This window comes from Acinonyx jubatus, chromosome A3 (assembly GCF_027475565.1).
Source record: "Acinonyx jubatus isolate Ajub_Pintada_27869175 chromosome A3, VMU_Ajub_asm_v1.0, whole genome shotgun sequence".
Lineage (NCBI taxonomy): Eukaryota > Metazoa > Chordata > Mammalia > Carnivora > Felidae > Acinonyx > Acinonyx jubatus.
In genome coordinates, this window is record NC_069388.1 from 131,671,733 (window position 1) to 131,693,315 (window position 21,583).

The 21,583-nt window shown below is 43.9% G+C and overlaps 1 protein-coding gene across 6 annotated transcripts in view; it reads left to right on the top strand.

Moving 5' to 3' along the window:
- The window catches only part of MBOAT2 (membrane bound O-acyltransferase domain containing 2), a 128,349-nt gene extending 111,734 nt beyond the window's left edge, over positions 1-16,615 (top strand). For 5 of the 6 annotated variants that reach the window (XM_053201264.1, XM_053201262.1, XM_027077835.2 and 2 more), the window contains 6 exons: positions 226-418; positions 788-891; positions 4,496-4,560; positions 6,203-6,335; positions 8,513-8,664; positions 10,653-16,615. In XM_053201264.1, the coding sequence (XP_053057239.1) occupies positions 226-418; positions 788-891; positions 4,496-4,560; positions 6,203-6,335; positions 8,513-8,664; positions 10,653-10,878 (873 nt within the window). In that variant the 3' untranslated portion in view covers positions 10,879-16,615. The remainder of the gene's footprint in view (positions 1-225; positions 419-787; positions 892-4,495; positions 4,561-6,202; positions 6,336-8,512; positions 8,665-10,652) is intronic. The other variant, XM_053201263.1, reaches the window with a different exon arrangement.
- Positions 16,616-21,583: the final 4,968 nt, after the last annotated feature.

The window sequence follows — 21,583 nt, forward strand, 5'->3', positions numbered from 1 at the left end:
GATTTGAGCCATACTCCGGAGGCGTTAGTTGGAGAGAAGGCTGGAAACGGTCCTACTGTGAGACCATGAAGGCTTCAAATGCCGAGCACAGCGTAGCTGATGATTTTTCACCGGGAAAGTTCTAGAATTAATGCTGCATTTGGGAAGATGAATCCAGCAGTAGTGGGTAGAACGAATGAAAAGGGAAATGGATTAAGTTTATGAAGTCTTGTCTGGTTCTGTCAGGTTGCAGTTATTCAGAAGCTCTTAGTCTGTGGACTTTCCTTACTATTTCACTTGACCATCTCTAACACCTTACCTGTGGAGTATAACATCGATGAGAATTTTCAAGCTACCGCTTCATGGCCAACAAAAGTCATCTATCTTTACGTCTCTCTTCTGGCTGCCCGACCCAAATACTATTTTGCGTGGACATTAGGTAAGTGACACGTGGTAGACCTCACCGTTCATGTGCTGAAGTGTATCTTACCCAGTGGCTAGCCAGCAGAGTGCCCTCTTGAGGAGATGCAGTTAAAGACCAATTAGGAACATTAGTCATCTATTAGAAGACACAAACCTTGCAGCTCGTATCCTAAATACAAGGATATATCCTACAGACTGTTAGCATGGCCTAAAAACTGGCTCAAGGCCCATTTTATTATAATATCAGATAAAAATGAGGATAAATCTACTTTTACTGTTTAAGAATAAAAGATCCTAGTATGTGATAAACATGTACCTTCTGAGAGAACGTGGTAGATTGTTACATAGGTTTTTCATACCTTCTTTTTCACTTTGTTTATTGCAGCGGATGCTATTAATAATGCTGCGGGCTTTGGTTTCAGAGGATATGATGAAAATGGAACGGCTCGTTGGGACTTAATTTCCAACTTGAGAATTCAGCAAATAGAGGTTAGTAAATCATTAACAAGTCAGTTACCCTGTGGTACTTTACGTACCCCACTTTGCTTTTACAGCTCGTGACGCGATGTCCCAAGAGTGATGTTGAAGGCTTTTTAACAATAATAACTTATTTTTCCATTCAACCAATATTTGTGGGTTGTCAATCATGTGCCCCGGGCGCTGGGGATCTAGCGGGTAAGATTGGTGTGACCTGGGCCCTTCGATCGTGGGGCTTTAATCTAGTGGGTGCTACAGAAGGGTAGATTGGGGTCAGAGGGATAGAGGGTGTGTGGGGGCTACAAGATAAGGTCCAACTCAGATGAGGTAGCTCAGGGAGGGGTCCTGAAGGAAATAGTCTTAAGCTGAGTCCTAAATGATAAGGAGGAGGTTGCCAGGCACTCCAAGTAGAGGGTGATCAACCTGAGAAAGGATTTGTGGCTCATGTTGGGTCATAACAGAGGGAGTGGTGACTGGAGACTGGAGACACAGAAGCCAAGCCGAGATACTTTCAGAGGCTGTATTAAGAGTTTTGAGCTCTCCTAAGAGCGATGGAGTGTGGTGGATGGGTTTTATGCAAGTGAGGTGGTCACAGCTGTGGTTTAGAAGGGTCTGGCTATGTTAGGTAGAATGAGTTGCCCTCGTGGAACAGAGTGGTCTGTTAGGAGGGTGTTGTGTTAATCCAAGGTGATGGTGACCTAAACTAGAGTAGGGACAGTGGGGCCGGAAAGACATAAGCACCTTGGAGCACTGAGATTCAGCAGAACCCGGTGATGTGCTGGCATCAGCAAGAGAGAATGAGTTATAAATTGGGACCAGATATCTGGCTTAAACCAGTTTTATGGCGATGCCTTTCCCTGGGAGAAGGAACAAAGAACAGGTACAGGTTTGAAGGGGAAGAGACTGTGTGTTCAGATTTCAGACTTAACTAAGTTGTCCGGCAGACAAACCAATGATCAGACACTAGCTGCAACATCTGAGCTGGAGATCCTAATTGGGGAACTAGAAGCATGTAGCATTTCAGGTTTTGGGGGGAAACCACGAGAGTAGCCATGAGAGAGCAGCGAGAGACCGAGAAGGGATGTGAACCCCCAAGGAGCACCTGTGCCCTTGGCTGGGCAGAGGAAGGCAGGTCAGGAGAAGGAGCCAGAGAAAGGAGAGGAAAAGCAAAAGTAGACGTTGCTTTGCAAGCCTGAGAGAATTATTCCAGCAGTGGCAATTACCAAAACCTAAGGTGAAAAGTTGACCGACAACTTGATAATGAATGGGTCAGGCTGGACCTGCCGCTGAGCCTTACCGTCACTGAACGTTCTTCACGAAAAGTGGGACAGTCAGTCATTAAGCGCCTGTGGAGGTGATGCCATAGGAAACACAGCACCGTCTTTCAAGTACTTTGCCAATACAGTTCAACGTGGTTAGGTCTCTAGATCTTTCTAAATGTAGAGGGAGTGTGCAGTATAGAGAAGTAAGTTAAACGCTAGATCCAGAAGCGGGAAATCTACAGGCAAAGGACCCAATTTCCCCCCACAAGTAAATGCCACAGAAGAGTGGGGGGCAGGGAGGGGCCGCTACAGATTCAGAGAGCAGAGCCAAACACATCATAGCACACTTGTTTGCACCCTCTGAAAAGACCAACTGGAAAACCATGTTTTTAAACAGTCGGGATATTAGGCCACAAAATGAGCGTTAAATGATATTAAGGAGTTAATACTTAGTTTTGTTAGGTCCGATCTTGGTTTTTTGAAAGTCCAGTAAATTCTGAACTATGTACAGGTGAAATAAGATGTCTGATACTTGCCTTGAAATTTTCCTACGATGTCAGTAATGAAAATGGGGAAGGGGAAGGAAAAGCGTAAAGTGTGGAAATTGAGTGATGAATGTATGTATGGCAGTGTTTCTAACTTTCTGTTCATTATTGCCACCCTGAGGAGGTTTTGAGACATGTGTCACCTCATCAACCCCCACCCCCCCCCCGTGAACTTTAATACTGCATACACGTATGTCCGTTTATATATCATGTATATACACATATGCTTTTATACATAAAACGAGTAAGCCTTTTTTGCCCCCAAGAACCAGTTTTCATCCTCTTGGGGGCAATATCGCCCTTGGTGAGAATGCATGGTCTAAGAAAAAGTAAAGAAGGGGCCGCCTGGATGGCTCAGTCAGTTAAGCATCCGACTTAGGCTCAGGTCGTGATCTTGCGGTTCTTGAGTTCAGAGCCCCACATCGGGCTCTCTGCTGTCAGCGCAAAGTCCACCTCAGATCCTCTCTCTCCCTCTCTCTGCCCCTCCCTTGTGTGTGCTCTCTCTCTCTCTTTCTCTCAGAAATAAACATTAAAAAAAATTTTTTTAGAGAAAAAATAACGAAGAAGGAGCTAGTTTCCTGAAGGAGGGGAGGGTGATCAGGGTTGGATGCGACTGAGATACGGGCAGTAAGAGCAGGACTCAAATGCCAGCAGCTGTAACACCTGGGGGTTGAGTGATGATTTTGGTAATGGTTTCACGGGAGGGATAAGCTATAGAAGCCAGATGATACAACTCTTAGGCATTTATTACCTGTACAAGGAAGGAGGGTAGAGATAAGGCCATAGCTGAGGGGAACAGGTGAAGGCAAGAGTTTTGTTTAATTTTGTTTTAAAATGGAGAGATTGAGGGGTGCCTGGGTGGCTTAGTCAGTTAAGTGTCTTGACTCTTGGTTTTGGCTCAGGTCCTGATGCTATGGTTCATGGGATCAAGCCCTGCGTTGGGCTCCAGGCTGAGTGTGGAGCCTGCTTGGGATTTTCTCTGTCTCTTTCTGCCCCTCCCATGCTCGCATGTGGGCTTGTGTGCACTTGCATGTGCACTCTCTCAAATAAAAAAAAAAGTATGGATTTAAGACAAGTCTCAAGTGTTATATGATATTCTGCACTTGGATTCAGAGGTTATAAGTAGAGAAGACGGAAAGTATGGTTGATCTGGGACTCGGAGTTTGATAAGCAGATGAATTAAAAGGAAGAAGAAACAAACGCATCAAGAATTTTGATGAGCCTAACAAATACTGCACCAGTCTAAATGGTGAGAAGGAAGTGAAGACATAGGAGGAGACACTTGCTTAGGGAAGAAGTAGAGATGGGAGACCAGACCTCCTTCTGAGGTCAAGGGGGAAACTTTTATCGGGAGAGGCTCGAGTGGAGAGGCTGGGAACTTGGATAGATGGCAGTAGTTCGGGTGAGGCCAAGGTTCCGAGCAGCCACAAATGGTGGCTGAAGAGGCGTGGGGGTGACGGAATGGAGAGGCTGTGGCTCGATGGGACGTCCAGTCCCCAGTGAAAGCGTCATGGAAGGGTCATGGAAAGGTCATTTACATATCAGGAATGTCTTTGGGATAATTCCATGACAACGCCTGTAAATGTTAACATATAGGAGAAAATGGGGATCATCTCGTAGATGTCCTCTCTGAGATGCAAGTTTTATTTGTACAAGCACATTACTGTATTAGAAAAGCAAATATTAAGGAAATAAATCAGTATACCGTCAGCATCAAGTACTTGATTTTTAGCGCAACAACATGTTATTGCTTGTATCTAAACCTTCATTATTTTGTTGGCCAAAGAAAAAGGTTCTTTTGTTTTTCAGATGTCAACAAGTTTCAAGATGTTCCTTGATAATTGGAATATTCAGACAGCTCTTTGGCTCAAAAGGTATGTTCCTTCAAGAACAGTCTTTAGCTGTGCTACGGTGTCTAATACTTGAGGTTGAGTTTCACTGAGTTCAGATTCTTGATTCAATAACAGTGTGTTGAGTGACACTGACCTTGGTGTTGACCAGGAAATACTGTTAATGTCTTCCAACGCAAGAGTCTATCGAATCTGAGAACTGTGTCGGCCTGAGTGGTGAATGTTTCTATCCCGGGCTTCTCGGTTCGCCTTCCCAGGCATCTTTCCGAGGTCGCCAGTGTCCTCCTGCTCTCGCTGGTTGGGGATCTGGTTAAATAAAACAGAGTAACTGTGCAACCACTGTCCAGATGCCCTAGATTGTCCACAGCAGTTCCAGTTGCAAACATATTTCAATTCGACAGATCTTTCTGTATGTTAGGCACAGGATACAGCGATGAGTGAGCCACAAAGACCCGACCTCTGCAGTCAAAGAATTCACGATCTTGTTCAAAACACAGCAGCGTCACCTGCGCGTTCCCTGTAGCCCTGCAGCGAGGAAGAGCGGAGAGAGAGAGCAGGAGCAGCGAGGCACAGGGGGAGAGGAAGTGCTGGTGCCAGGATCCGTGATGAGGAATTCGTCACACGGCCGAGGGGGAGCCACAGGCAGCCCGAGTGGGGCAGCATTTGTAAAAGAGGAAGTTAGGGAGCTGCACAGAAACTCCCAGGGACTCTGTCTCCTTGTTCCCAGTGAGATACGCTGCTGTATCTCGAGTTTATTTTATGAAACATCATGGCTCTAAGCACTGTGTAAAGCAGCCTGTTTTGGGAGGGTCCTTTATTTCATGGCAAGTTGCATATCTTTTTGCCTTGAGATACCCACCATATGACATTGTCGCTTTGTGGTACATTGCAGTCTCCCCAGTGGCTGCATATTTTCTGAACTAATCTGTGTGTGGTTGTTGTTGTTGTATTTTATTTTATTATTTTTTAAAATGTTTATTTCTTTATTTTTGAGAGAGAGAAACAGAGCATTAAGTGGGGGAGGGGCAGAGAGGGAGCCCAGAACCTGAAACAGGCTCCTGGCTCAGAGCTGTCAGCACAGAGCCTGATGCGGGGCTTGAACCACAAACCATGAGATCATGACCATGAGATCATGACGAAGTCGGAGGCTTAACTGACTAAGCCACCCAGGCACCCCTTTGTTGTATTTTAAATTTGATAACTTTTGGGGGCACCTGGCTTGCTCAGTCAATGGAGCATGTGACTCTTGATCTCACGGTCGTGAGTTCAAGCCCCGCATTGGGAGTAGAGATTACTTACGTACTTACTAAATAAATAAATAAATAAATAAATAAATAAATAAATAAGACACCTTTAGAAAGTCTTACTTTCATTTGAGTTCTCTACCATGTTACAGGGAAATTTTAGACTAAGCACATTGAAGTTTTTTGGTAAATAGTATAGATTTCTTTACATGTACCATAAAAAGATGAAAATCAAATTTGTTTTCCTAGATCAATAGGAATATCTAATAGCCTTCACCTCCCTGAGGTCACAGGTCAAGTTGTGGCCGACGCTAAGTTGTGGTTGTTTTCCTGGTTGCCCTGGGCCATGTCGGCTGAGAAAAGAATGATCGCTGTGGGCTGTGTGAACTCTAACCACTCAGTGTGGCGTTCATGGTTTCCAGGGTGTGTTACGAACGAGCCTCCTTGAGTCCAACCATCCAGACGTTCGTTCTGTCCGCCATCTGGCATGGGGTTTACCCGGGGTATTACCTGACGTTTCTCACGGGAGTGGTGATGACACTGGCAGCACGAGCCGTGAGTATCTAGAACCCCACGTCGTCCTCGAGGGGGAGTCCACGTGAGTGGGAGGAGGAGGCCGAGCTCACCCTCTCCCCTAAGGCCTCATTCGTGTGGCCGCAGATGGAGCCGTGCTCTGGTTAGAAGCGAGGGGGGCGCCTGGCGTGTTTGTCCAGCGCTCCTGCGGGAGGGACCTGCACAGCGTTGGTTGTCTTTACGCGGTTTTCTGAACGAGAGCTAAAACCTGTGTTAAATAAAGATGGGTTCATTTCACAAACGTTTCCCGAGAGCTGTCCCCGATGAATCCTCCTTTAGGTGAGGAGGGGAGCACGAAGACCATGGACAGAGCCGGTGGGCCATCCCCGGGTGGCGGGTGCCAACGTTAGAGACAGGACACAGTTCTTTAGAGTGTTGGCTTGGTTGGAACCTGGAGTCATACTTCGGGAAACAGTTGAGAAATCAGGTTGGTGACATGGGTGGGCAAGGAAGGACAGTTCAGTGTGAGTCCTTGAAAGTGACGTGACCAAAACAGTGCTCGAACAGGCTTCTTCCAGCACGTACAGGTGAGGAGGCCTCATTTAACAAACTAGCAGAGATTTAGTCAGTTTTCAGGTCAGTTTTCAGGTGGGGGTACATATGTGCATATGTACAGCACGAGGCATATATGATAGATCCCGTGGGCTTTATAGATAGTAAGTAACATAGTTGTTTAGAGGTGAAAGAAATCCCTTTTGGCTGGGTTGACCAGAGGTGGCCTCATTAGGGAAGCGTGGTTGGATTAGGGCTTTGGAAGATGAAGGTCGTTTTAAAAGTGAGCCAAGTTTGGTGGGAGTAGAACATGACACGGTAGGCCAGGAGATGACATTCTCGAAACCAAGTTTGGAAGTGGCAGTGTGTTTGGAAACGAGAAGTAAATCTGGTTGAAGCAGAGACTTTGTGAATCCCTAAATAGTGGATAATTCTGGAAGGGGAAAGGAGTGCAGGGGGCGGAGGGAGGAGGGCATAATAGAAGGACTTGACAGACGAGGAGAGGGCCCAGCCCTCATTCCGCCTGCAGCCCGGGGACTCCGGGAAGGTCTTCAAGGAGGGAGATGACCAGTGGAAAGCCGTGCTTCAGGAGAGTGGATTTGCCCCTGGTGGTCAGGGGCGGGGAGGGTGGGTAGGTGCTGCACGGGGAACCAGGCAACATGGTAGGTGTCGGGGCTCGTTCTGGCCACTACGAATGATGGTCTCGCTGTAGGGAGAGCCGTTAACCACACACCAGGTCACTTCTGAGAAACTCGGTGGTATCCTCACGGGGCCGTGTTTCACCTCTGAACATATTAGACAAGAAAAGCAGGGAAGATGATCGTAGAAAAGAGGAAATGATGTTTGGTTAAGTTTGCACATTTCAAAACTGAAATGTTTTGACTTTTTTGGAAGCTAAAAAAATGTTTGAATAGTGGTTATTAGGAAACACCTATTTTGAGAATGTGTGTCGTTGCCATTTATTCTAAGTGTGTTTGGCCTGAGCTCAGTGTATGATCTTCACTTGTATTTCACAAACCCAGGTCTTCAAGAAGAGGAAGGATGTCTCATTAAGTCATAGTAGAAAACATTGAAAACAGACAGAACTTTATTTATATACTCTACCAAATATGATTTAAAGAGCTCTAGTCAGTGTTATTTTTAACTTTGGGGGAAATTAAAAAAAAATTTTTTTTTAACGTTTATTCATTTCATCTTTTGAGAGACAGAGAACGTGAGTGGGGGAGGGGCAGAGAGCGAGGGAGACACAGAATCTGAAGCAGACCCCAGTCTCTGAGCTGTCAGCATGGAGCCCGATGCGGGGCTCGAACTCACGGACCGCGAGATCATGACCTGAGCCGAAGTGGGCCGCTCAACCGACGGAGCCACCCAGGCGCCCCGGGAAACTTTTAATTTTAATACAACTTCAAATCTCCAGAAGAGTGGCAAAGAACTCCTACATGCCTTTTACCCACACTCCTACATTTTGTTCTCTCCATATTTTTCACAGATACATGTATTCGTTTTTGCCAAACCAACTTTTCCCGTAATGGCAGCACCACCTTAGACTTGCACCAGCAACGCGTGAGAATGTCAGCCACTGCACGTTCTTGAAGCAGTGGATGTAGTCAGTGTGATTCTGTAGCAACATTGAAGATAAAGCACATATTTTTGTTTCTTTATTTCAGATGAGAAATAACTTTAGACATTATTTCATCAAACCTCCCCAGCTTAAATTATTGTATGATGTTATAACGTGGATAGTGACTCAAATAGCAATAAGTTACACAGTTGTGCCATTTGTACTTCTATCTGTAAAACCGTCATTCATGTTTTACAGGTAAGTGTCACTCTTAAAAATATACCAGTGGGAATAACTTTATTATTATTATTATTATTATTATTATTATTATTATTATTATTATTTTAATGCTTATTTATTATTGGGAGACAGACAGAGCATGAGCAGGGGAGGGGCACAGAGAGGAGGAGACGCAGAATCCGAAGCAGGCTCCAGGCTCCGAGCTGTCAGCACAGAGCCCGACGCGGGGCTGGAACTCACAAACCGCGAGATCATGACCTGAGCCAAAGTCAGACTCGGCTTAACCGACTGGGCCACCCAGGCGCCTGGGAATAACTTTATTTTTAAGAGCAAGCTCTTTGCTATTGGGTAGTGTAAAAAAAAACATGCCCTAGCCTTACTTTCTGTAGTTAACTTTTTCATCTTAAACCAAGCAGTCCCAAGATTTTTATGGAATGATTCACACCACTTAACCCTCATACGAATATGACTTAAGAGATGTGCCAGCTGGGCAGCCACTGCCTCAGGTCTCGCAGAGGTTTAACTAGAAAATGTAGCTGTTCTTTTTACACCTGGATGGTAACTGGACTCACCGTGGGAATCCTTTCACGATGTGTACATGTATCGAATCATCATGTTGCACACCTGAGGCTACTGTAACGTATTAGGTCAGTTGTACCTCACTTAACCAAATAAAAGAAGCAGCATCCGGCTAGTTGTGGCCCGTGGGCTGGAGTTTGCTCACCCCTGCCCTGGGGTCAAGGGCTAGGAGTTTATAAGCTGAAGCAAAGGCTTTTGTGTCTCTCGGGATATTCTGGGAGTGGAAGCAAAATAATATCTTCCAGATAATCACGAGTAAGTATTGGTTGAGTCTGTGCACCAAGAGTTCGGGTTGTCAGACTGTTAACTCCAAAAAGGAGAGGATAGGCGAACTTGAAATAAGATGAACAATCAAAAATAGGACAGAGCGGTTTTAAAATGTAGTTTGTTCTTAACAAGGGATTGTTAATCCTTTTCATTGCTTTAGTCAAAAGGAAATAGATTACTTGTATTTCATGAATTTGTTCCCTTCTTACTCTTTTATGTTTCACGGGTACTTTGTCTTCTCTGTATTATGGAAACTCTTGTCTTAAATTCCATGTTTTATCTCTTTATTGTCTCCCTCACCCACCAAATTCCGCTCTTGCTGTGTTAGCGAGATCTTTGAGATCAGACACTTCATCTTTCATAAAGTCCTCATTACCCCAGTGTTTAGAAACAGCAACACAGAACGCGTGGTCAAAAATTGTTGAATGGAATATGGCGACACATATGGACAGACATTAAGGAACTCCACTAAAATGTCCCCTTTTCACAGAATGATTACTTGTTTTTGAATGTGATCGAGCTGTTGGTTAGGTTTTCTATCCCAGGTACTTTGTTCATGATCACTTGAACTTACAGCTAAAAAAAGTGGCCTCGGTCGCACTTGATTTATACTTAATTTCAGGAATAATACCTCTAATAATATTCTTAATAATGTGACTTTCCTTTATTATATGACAGTGACCATCAAGAGGCAGTATTATCTATTACTCACATCACTGGAATATTTGTAACTTAATCAGGGGCCGTAAACAGCAGAGGAGGCCAGAGCATTTAAGGTCTTTATTATCTCTGCCTTCTCTTTGTTCACTCAGTGTTCGATTCTGTGGATTTGCGAGATTATTCTTAGGTCGCTGCAGCTGCTAATAAGTACCTTTTTGTTTTTGCTCTGTGTAGCCATGGACTTATGACCCTTACAGAGGAATGTGATGTGATACCTAGTGTCATGCTCCGAAGCGGTCTGGGCTTATATGCTGCTTTCTAAAAACTCACTAGCATACGCCTTAGAGCTGCATCTCATGGGGCAGGGGTGGGACAGGAATGCAAGAGATGTGGTGAATGCACACATCCTGAGTGGGGCCTGGGACATTTTGACGAGTGTGCAGTTGCTAAGCATCCGTGATCAAAATCTAATAAAGTAAATTCTGTTTTTTTTCTTCTAGCTCCTGGTATTACGGCCTGCACGTTGCTGGTATCTTAGTATTATTGTTGTTGCCGGTGAAAAAAACTCAAAGAGGAAAGAATACACAGGAAAATGTTCAGCTGGCACGATCCAAAAAGTTTGATGAAAGAGAAAATTCCTTGGGACAGAATAGTTTTTCCACAACAAACAATGTTTGCAATCAGAATCAAGAAATAGCCTCTAGACATTCATCATTAAAACAGTGAAGGGGAAAATATGCTGACGGCTATTTTTTCTATGTTAACAGAAACCACTCTTAGCACCTTTCAAGGGATTTGTGTTTGTTTGAAAAGAGATTAAGTGGGGGGACATCTGACAGATCTAGGTAGGGAATTTCCTGTATAGCAGATTGGAAACGGAGTGAATAACCCCTCCCAGGCCATGTCCCTGTGGGCCACGCCTTATATAAAAATATTTCCATTATTTCAATGGGCACTCAGGACCTCAGCATATGTCCACACGGTCATATGTGTGCCCTGTTGCTGAATGTATGTTGCGTATCCCAACGCACCGAAGAGGTGGACAGGTAATTGTGTCAATCTGGATGATTGAGAGAAATTAACTTTTCCAAATGAATGTCTTGCCTTAAACCCTCTATTTCCTGAAATATCGTTCCTAAATGGTATTTTCAAGTGTAATATTGTGAGAACACTGTTTCAACATTTGATGTTATATGCTGTAAAGGAATTCTGGAGGAATTTTGAAACAGGATATTTAAGATGTGGATACTTTAAAAATGCAATAAACATCTCAGTATTGGAAGGGTTTTCTTAAAGTATCTCAGATGACTACAGTATGTAGCGAAACCGCAAACAGGACCTATACGTAGCTTATTTTCCTGGAGAATTTAATTACTTTGTGTCAGAGCCCGTCAAGGAAGAATTTCTTCAACACAATTAAAGGTGGGTAATGGGATATTTTAAGTTTATTTTCTTAAAAAAAAAAAAAAGCAAGAGAAGATGACAAGGGAAGGAAGGAAGGCATGAATGAAGGAGGCCCCACGAGGACTGGCGTAGAGCCTGCTGGGATGGGGCACAGGTGCACAGTGTGGCTACCACGTGCTCCGCAGACGTGCTTTTCACCTTTACTTATCTGAGTTCTTTGTGATTATGTAAGACATCAAAATGTAATAACTTTTTAATGTGGTGGACTTTGAAATGAAATTTATCAAGCATAAATTATATAGGATTGTTAGAGGGATCATGAAAACAATAGTGGTGGATTGTGTGAGGGTTATGGAAGAGAAATCACTGAGTAAGGTGACTGTCTAGTCACTTTCTTATCCTTAACAGCTTACTTCCTATTTGGGAAAGTTTTAGGGAGATGAAAGCTTAAAGTCGTGGGGTCTGGCCCACATTTTTAGAAAATAAAATAAATCAGTTTCCAGACTCTTAAATTCTTACATTAAAATGTTGCTCTTCACTCTTTTTGATGAGTTTTAGGTTCTGTAAGTAGAAGAGTATGCTTTTATCTTACAGGCCATTTTCCCCATAATTGATCTCACCTTGAATTACTAGATGTCTCCTTTAATGCCACAGTCTGGTGACGGGCGTGGTAAGCTGAAAGCAGAGGAGGGGACTGCGAGGCCATCCTGGAGTGTAGGGCTTCGGCCACAGATAGTGAATCACGGGATCATGGCGTTTGAGAGAAGAGCGGGGGACACGGCCTTCTGACTTCACCTTTATTTGACCAGTCTTTGATTTGACTTCACCTTTATTTGACCAGTTCATTTCCTTTCTGCCTTACATTTTTAATGCAATGCAAATTGGTTAGGTGTGGTGTGTGTTTTATTTTTGTCGTTAGTAAGTTTGTAAGTGAAGTTAAAGCAGAACCCCTATCTGGCTTGAGCTGCGCAGTATTTCATTTAAAGAGAAACAGCAAGCGTCCTTGGAACTGGTGAGGTCTCAGTCAGCAAAAACATCAGCGTATCTTTTTAGAACTTCAGAAATATCCTGGTCTTTGTTTATAGCTAATGTGGTTATTTTTCTAAAGGTAGAATTTTTCCACCTGCTGAGGTCAGCCATACCCTGCTACTTACTTCCCAGGAAAGGACAGATAGCTAAATAAATTTTCCGTTTTCCCATGCATTGAAATTAAGCTAGCTGTGTAACGTGAGACGATGGAAAAGAATAATCATGGAAAATATCTGCCCCCGAAAGGTCTCCTTAGTTTAATTACTGCTGCAGAGAATCTGATCACTATTTTTCAAAAGTAAACAAATTCAGGGTTTAAAGGACAAGTCTAGGCATGTCATAAATGAAAATAAGAGAGCTTAATAAAACTTTTTTTCAGCCCACCTCTAGCCATTAATAAATAATAACTGTTTATTTTTATCACCTATGTCATTTCTCTGCCTGTAAACCTAAAATCATTGTTACCTGTTTCTTGTTCAATGAATGTCCTCATGGTGTTGCCATCCAGGAAGCAAGATGATTGAATAATTTTCCAATTACTTTGAAGATGATACATTATCTATACAGATTGACTGATTTTCATCCCTTTGGATCAACTAGTTTTTTGGTTTTTGTATGAAATGGTTTTAGGATAGCTTTTCTCTAATTTTGTAGAAATTCTCATAAGTATGTAATCTAGAAAAACTAAAGAAATCTAATTCTCGACTTTTCTTCTCAAGAAGAAACACTTTGTGCTGTGTGAAATGACTGTATCTACTTGGAGTGTTGTAAGGATTAATACTTCTACTTGAAGTGGAAACTGGTATATCTCTACTACTGTTAAGTATAAAGGGATTCATTGTACTATGTGCTTGCTTCTTTTTTAATCAACACAGTAAGATTCAGTCCATATTTATATTATTTCTCCACTCTTCAGTTGTCATGAAACTACTCCAGAGATGATCGGTGAACATCATTATTATACTACTCAGGGAAAAAAAAAAAAAAAAAGGAACAAAAACATTATTCTTCCCTCAATTTCATTTTCTTGAAACAGTAACAGTTAATTTGATGTATCTCAGTGATCACCATTTTACAAGTAGCTTACTCTCAGTTTTAAAAATGAGCATTTTTATTGGAACTCAGGGTAATTGGAGAAATGTATGCAGCTTCTAAAACATCCAGCATAGTAGAGAAGGTTTCTTTGGCTTCAACAATGTCCAGCCACCACTTTCGCCACCACCATACTTTTGGTTAAGAAGTATTTGTGTTATTGACCCCTGCCGTGTGTGACAGGCATATGCAGGATTTCCATAGATAACAGTTTTCAGGAAACTTTGCAGTACAAAGAGTGGTTCTTTTTTAAAGAGTGAAGGTAACGCACATGGAAACACTGATTGTCCTGGGAGATCTGGATGTTCATCTGGCTCTGTTATTAAGGAACCTTAGGATCTGGGCAAGTTGCCTGTCCTCTGGATCAGAGTTTCTTAATAAGAAATTAAAGGATCAGTTCTAAAAGTTTATGACCAGTCGATTTGTAATGAATGGAAGCCATTAGCAAGATGTGTAGGAGTCACGGACAAAGGCAGATTCACAATCAGAACTATTGTCATGGTCATTTACTTTTATTTCTTGAGCAGCTCCAAGCCCAGACTTTTCAAAAGGTTTTCTTGGCAACCGGCAACCGAGGAAAATCTTTCAATCCCTTAAATCAGAAGGCGTGGCAGCATAACCTTTCTACTGAATATAGCCCTTCACATGAATCCTTGATCATGAAATAGTCTGTAGTGAAGGAGACAGATCTTCCTTTTGCTTTCTCTGCTTGTTTGTTCATTTGTGCCGTGTGAAATTGAAGGTGATCTGTCCTAGAATGTGTCAGTGCAGCCCACCAAGTTTACTGGACAGGGTTTACCACTTTAAACTACAGAAGACATGTTAAAACTCGGCCGTGAAAATAATGACAAAATTTATACTTTTATTCAAGGACTAGATTGTGTTTAGGACAAAAAAAGTCTTTCCTATTTAAAATTCATACCCTGTAAATTTTAGTTTGTATATTCACAAACCACTTGGGCACTTACACTTTTTTGTTTCCTTATTATAAACTTCAAAATCATTACTTACTTGATGTTAAGGGTTCTCGGTTAAAACTGAAAGAAAAAATTACTTGAGAGAATAGTTGTTTCAGAATGGTGCCTGCTGTTGCGTCAATGGAGGACTTGTCCGGAGTTTTACATCTAAACCGGTATTTGATGGAGTTTCGTTCACCCACTGGTGGTCTATCCTGGCTGAAATTGAGTACATCAGATTTCACATAGGTGCGGAATTCTATGTAACACTGTGAAATGTAATCTTAACTGCCCTCAAGTACCTTATTAAACTCTTCCTCTGAACCAAGTGTACATTTAAGGAATGGCTGATCATTTATACGAGTACCTTAGATGCAGAAAGTTCCTTCTGCAGCCGTCCTCGTGAGAGTGGGTTCGTATCCGTGCACGCTCCTAATGCTGAAGGAAAAGATTGGCTAAACTGTACCTGAAATTGGGATTGGAAAGATCAGAGAGTAGAGGGTCTCCACAGTGTGTTTCTGCAGCACCGTGTAGTCAATCTATGTATAGTGACTCTGGTTACCGAAGAGAATTTACAATGAAATTTTCCATGTTGGTGTTTTATAGGAATGCTCTTATAATCAATGACTAGGCTGCTTTTTGAGGCTCTCATTGTATAGAGGATGCAGCCAGTTACATTTTAATCAGTGGGCTGCTTATTAATGTTTTTATATGTTTTAAAATAATATTTATTTTAATAGATTTTTAACATGGAAATCCCAGTAAACAACTGACAAGCTCTATAGTTTATTGATTGGGAAGACTTTCTGAAATGGCGCCTGAAGACACATTTTTATGCCGACTGATTTGTCTCGCCTTTAGAATTAATGATACCTGTCTTCTTTTAGAAAACCTTTTATAAAGCAAAACCAAACCAAAATGACCCCAAGACTCTATGTCCTAGAAATAACAACATAAAGAAAGATCCATGCGGAATCACTGTCTAAAGCTGAAGTCAGTGATGCCATCTCTCCGCTCACGTTTCCTCAGATTTTGCTGCCGCAGAAAGAAATGGAAATAAAATGAAAAACCAAAAGATACAGAGCAACACCCAACACAATGACTAGCCATTTTCTTAATAACATGTTTCAAGTGGAGAGAGTAACTAGCTACCTTTTCCTGGAGTCGTAAATGACTGTGCCCTGGCCAGTCTCTATTTTGGGGTAACTTCTCCGAGAAATTAACTTGGTAATATCGCTTTTCTGTCCTTCACCGCTGAAGGACACCCGTGAAGAGTTTGACAGACTTCAACATCTGCCTCCTTCCCAGTTTTAAGTATTTTTGGTTCTGTATGTGCAGATTGGTCAGCAAAGTACCTTTGCTCCTGACTTTGTGTCACAAGGAGAAAGGAATCAAACACCCCACACAGACATGTTCCAAGCCAAGCTTCGTCTGTCACCTATGCACGACCGCCTCTCGGAACCAGAAAGGCACCGCATGAAGCAGTAGGAATGACACTAGAGATAATTCAGGTGGAACGAGAGAAACCCTTCTACGTGCAGAGGGAGACCGTATGAGCTCATTCCTGCCTGCCTTGAAGAGTCGTATCTTGACCTGTGCCTAGGAGCGGTCGGACATCGTCGCCCGAACATGGGGAGGGGGCCCCAGCTGTAACAGCCGGTTTTTGTCGTCTGCCTTCCCCGGGTAAGACTAGAATGTGGCGTTCTGTGCTTTTTTGTTTTTGTTACTCCAAAATATTTTTTTAAAGAAGGGTTATTTTTCAACAGATCCGTAAACTATTTCTTGTTGTATGGTTCTCAGTTTGAACTCCCGCTGTGTCGGTTACACTGTGACGTGATGATTTCATAACCCCTCCTTTCCAGTCCGTGTCCCTGGCGCTGCTGGCTTATTGCTGGGTTTTACAGATGTTTTTAACTTGTGTATAAATGTTTTTTTTCTAATTTCTGTGTCTTTAAAACTGATTAAACGGTAGTTTAAAAATATGTGTGTGTGTTTGCTAATTTCTGAGGCTTTAAATTCCATCTACAGAAGTGAACTCCAGGCCTTTCATCTCAGGAGAGATCATGGTCTTTCGTTTACTAGGGGATTCTTCAACATGATGATTATATTCTAAGGAATCATTAACTCTTTAATCGCTTACAGATGACTTAAAACATTGCAAGGACGTGGATGGAGCTAGAGTGAATGTATTATGCAGAGTGAAATAAGTCAGAGACAAATGCCATATGATGTCACTCGTGGAATTTAAGAAAACAGATGAACATATGGGAGGGGGGAAAATAAAGGAGAGAGGGAAACAAACCATGAGAGACTTAAGGATGGAGAACAAACAGGGTTGCTGGAGGGAGGTGGGGGGATGGGCTAAATGGGTGATGGGCATTAAGGAGGGCACTTGGGATGAGCACGTGGTGTTATATGTAAGTGATCAGTCACTGAATTCTCCTGAAACAGTGCACTTGTATATTAACTAACTGGAATTTAAATAAAAATTTGAAAAGAAAAATACTTAAATTGTAGTCACATAAACACTTTGGAAGGCAATTAAAACAACGTTAAGTTAGGGGCGCCTGGCTGTCTCAGTAGAGCATGCGACTCTTGATCTCGGGCTTGTGAGTTCAAGCCCCACGTCGGGCATGGAGCTTACTTCAAAACACAAATCCCTCAAGTGAGTGTACCTCTCAAGTGAGACCTCAAAACACAAACCTCTCAAGTGAGAGCACCAGGGCTCCCACTGGGTTTCTGTGCCTTGATTTCAGACTCCAGGGAACTGTGCGTCCAGAGGCCCCTCTAGACTCTGTCGTGAACCACCATGGGAAAAACGTCTTCCGCTAACCCTCGTACGAAGATGCCAGGCTGGACACCCCCAAGTAAGCCCGTCCTGGTACTTGCTCCCTGGGAAGGCCTTAGACTGTGATGGCAGGTTTGATGACTCCCTTTTGAGATTCAGGGCTGTGCTGACATTGGGCCACGACCACGAGAGGCAGGGGCACCGCTCCTGGAGTTGCCTGCCAGCCCAGCACATCCCTCCCAAACACAACAGCTTGGGTAACATGCTTCGCGGGAAGGAAGGCCCGTGGAAGGGCTCCTGTTTTATATGGATGAATATTGTAATAGTGTATTTTGTATTCGTTCTTTGAACTATCCATTCCATGATTCATGAGTTCCTACACTTGCGGGGCAACTGAAAACTAAACCATGGCCCTTGGCTTCAAGAAGCTAGTAAGTGATTACCATATAGTACAGGAAGAGCTTTATTATAGGCATGCACAAAGGGGCCTCTGGGACCAGGAGGAGGGGGGAGCTTGGGAAGAGTCTGGGACAGCTGAGCACAGGGTTTGTGAGGAAGTGTTTTACTGGCGGAGGAAGATGTGGGAGGGGCAATAACTAGAGGAAGAAAAAAAGCATATGTGGAGAATTTTCTAGCATTACACACCCATAGACGAAAACGAACAAGGTTAAATCCACTATGTGCCAACTCTCCAACACTAACTTGTCTTCCTCCAATTAGGAAAGGAATAATAGGAAGACATGGAGTTTAGACCATTTTTTAAAAATAAAAAAATAAGACCTTATGAAATATTTCAAGCATATAGTTCACTACAGAACACAATTAATAGACACTCATGTACCCACTGCTGACGTTGAACAAATGTTTTTGCTTTGCCACATTAGGTTCAAAATTTGTCTTTTTTAAAAAAATTTTTTTAAGTGTATTTACTTTGAGAGACAGTACAAGTGGGGCTGGGGGCAGAGCGAGAGAGAGAGAGAGAGAGAGAGAGAGAGAGAGAGAGAGAATCCCAAGCAGACTCCATGCTGCTGGCTGCAGAGCCCGATGTGGGGCTCCAGCTCATGAACCGTGAGATCGTGATCTGACCTGAAAGTAAGAGTCAGATGCTGGGGCACCTGGGTGGCCCAGTCGGTTAAGTGTCTGACTTTGGCCCAGGCCATGATCTTGCAGTTGGTGAGTTCGAGCCCCACCTCCGGTTCTGTGCTGAGAACTTAGAACTTGGAGCCTGCTTTGGATTCTGTTGTCTCCCTCTTTCTCTGCCCCTCCCCCACTTGCGCTCTGTCCCTGTCTCTCAAAAATGGACAAACATTGAAAAACACTTCTAAAAACTCAGACACTTAACTGAGCTACCCAGGTGTCCCAACCTTTTTTTTTTTCTTTTTTTCTTAAATAAAAAGCATATTGCACATAAGGCCAACATACCTTTCTCTTCTCCCTCCTTTAGAAGTAACAGCTACATCAGTATGAGCCTCTTTTTGTCAGCTTTTTGGTTGCCTTTCTTTCTTGTAAACCTAGCTACATGTCTTTAAAAACATTTTTATGTTCAGGACGCCTGGGTGACTCAGTCGGGTAGGTGTCCTGCTCTTTGGTTTTGGCTCAGGTCGTGATCTCACGGTCTCGTGGGTTCAAGCCCTGCGTTGGGCTCCTTGCTCTCTCTCTCTCTCTTCCCATCTCCCTCTCATGTTGTCTCTGTATCTCTCAAAAATAACAAATAAACATGAAAATATTTTTAAAAATTTTACGTTCTATTTTGTATGCTTTTCTAGGTGTCTATAGCAAGACGGTGGCGTTGGCTCATTCAAGCTTGTTGCTATAGGCAGATGTCGGCTCAGATTGTTAATGTCATTAAAATACTGCATTTCTCTTTACTGGTAAGCTCTTTTCTATTTTCTTACTACATTTCTTTTTCAAATGTGCTTTGTTTTGTGCTCACGTCCTGCAGAGCAATTCCGGTGGCATCCATTAGCATAGGCTGAGACTCGCCACCAGCCGAGGGCAGGCCCGGATCTGCCGGCCAGGGCTGAGCGGGGTGCACTGTGCCCAGGAGAGGGATGCCATTCACTGGTTGCCGTCCTTTTTCGTGGGGTGGGTAAGAGAGTACTGTGACGAGATGAGCCTAAGATCTGAGCTACCGTCAGTGGGGAAGGCCACCGCCCCCCACCTGGAGACCGAGGGCTCCTGAGACCACGAGGCCCTTCCAGCTGGCCAACTGGACCACCAGCCCCTCAGGAAAGCTGAGTTCCTGTTTGTCACCCCACACCTTTTAAATGCATGAGTCACCTGCTCTCAGGAAGAATGTTATAAACACATTGCCTCAGGATTGAGCTGCTGCTCCCATCCCCGCCAAAAACAAAAAAAACACACAAGTACTGGAAAACCATCCCATAATCCACAGCCTTTACAATAAAGCTTAAAAGAGCAGTCAACATAGGACCTGTGTTTCCTCACTCGTTCCCAACCCTCTGCTGAACACCATGTGAGGGTCATTTTTGATCTCTGTTGCTGACTGTGGTAGTTGGTTTTCCATTTTTGTATCACATGATCTTTGCAGCATTGGGCTCTGCTGACCAGTCTCTTCTTGAGATCTCTTGTGTTTTTTTGTTTTGTTTTTTTTTAAGTTTATTTATTTATTTTCTGGCGGGGGGAGAGAGAATCCCACGCAGGCTCCACACTGTCAGCGCAGAGCCCAACACAGGGCTTGAACTCATGCACTGTGAGATCATGACCTGAGCTGAAACCAAGAGTCAGACGCTTACCCCACGGAGCTACCCAGGTGCCCCAAGATCTCTCACCTTCTATCCTCTTGCTTCTGCCTCTGGCTGATCGCTGTCTGCTGAGATACCACACCCTGTTCCCCTGTTTACACCCTTGTTTACTCTAGTTCCTCAGTGCCTGTCCCGCCCCCTGGGCAGGTCTGTCTCCCAGCTTCCTCTCCCTCCCTCCCTCCTTCTCCCGCATCTGGCCAATATGCATGCAACTCCCACCTCAAAATCACAGGCACCTCAAATTTAGGACCTCCAAATCCATCACCCAGTTTCATCACCCGAAACTTGTGATTCCTCTCGTAATGCCTGTCCCATTCACTATCACAGACATTTCCCTGGCTACCCAAGTCAGGAACGCGTGCACAACCCGTAGCCTTCCTTACCCACCGCCACATGTCTGCAACTTCCGCGTGTGCTACCTCCTGCGCAGTTGACTCCCCGCGGCCCCAGCCTCCCCATTTCCCACCTAGGTGGTAACCTTGCTGATCTTGCACCGTCCAGGCAGGCCTTCCTCCAATCCGCCCTCTAAAGCGCAGCCTTGGGCCGTCTTTGTAACATCAACACTTGTTTTATGTTCCTCGAAAAGGAAGCTGTTCCCCGAAACCTTTATGATAAATTCAAACTCTTAAGTATGGCATACATTCTACGATCCAACCCCCGCTTATCCTGCGCTGTGCTTTTCTCTCCTGATTCACGCCCCTCCCGATACACACGTACTGCCATGGACTGAAGGTGTCCCCCATGAGATTTACGTTGAAATCCTAACCCCGAGGTGATGGTGTTAGGAGGTGGGGCCTTAGGTCATGAGGGTGGGGTCCTCAAAATGGGATCAGTGTCCTTATTAAAGAGACCCCAGAGAGCTCCCTGGCCCCTTCCATCGTGGAGGACACAGTGAAAAGTCAGCAGACTGCAACATGCAGGAGGGCCTCTCGCCGGAACTTGACCTCACTGGCATCCTGATCTTAAACTTCCAACCTACAGAACTATGAGAAGGAAGTTTCTGTTGCTTATAAGCCACCCGGTCTACGGTATTTTGTTAAAAGCCCCATCGACTGAGACACTCACCTTTGTTATGCTTCAGCCTTGTTGGATAATTATACTTCCTCCAATCTCTCTCTCCTGCCTCCTAGCCTGTGTACCTGCTGTTCCCTTTACCCAGGATTCCCCTTCATACCACACCGCCCCGACCTGTGCTGCCTAGCTAACTCTGGTTTCATCATCAGGATACAGCCTCGTTGTCACTAGTCAGGAAATGTTCGATAAGCTAGTATTACGTGCCAGACAGAATGATGAGGACTAAGCGTTCAGACATGAGCCACTTCTCTCTGGGCCGAGGCATGAGCCGGGGAGCTGCCTGAAGCCAGCATTCCCGGCTTGCCGTGCTAGTATTTGAAATG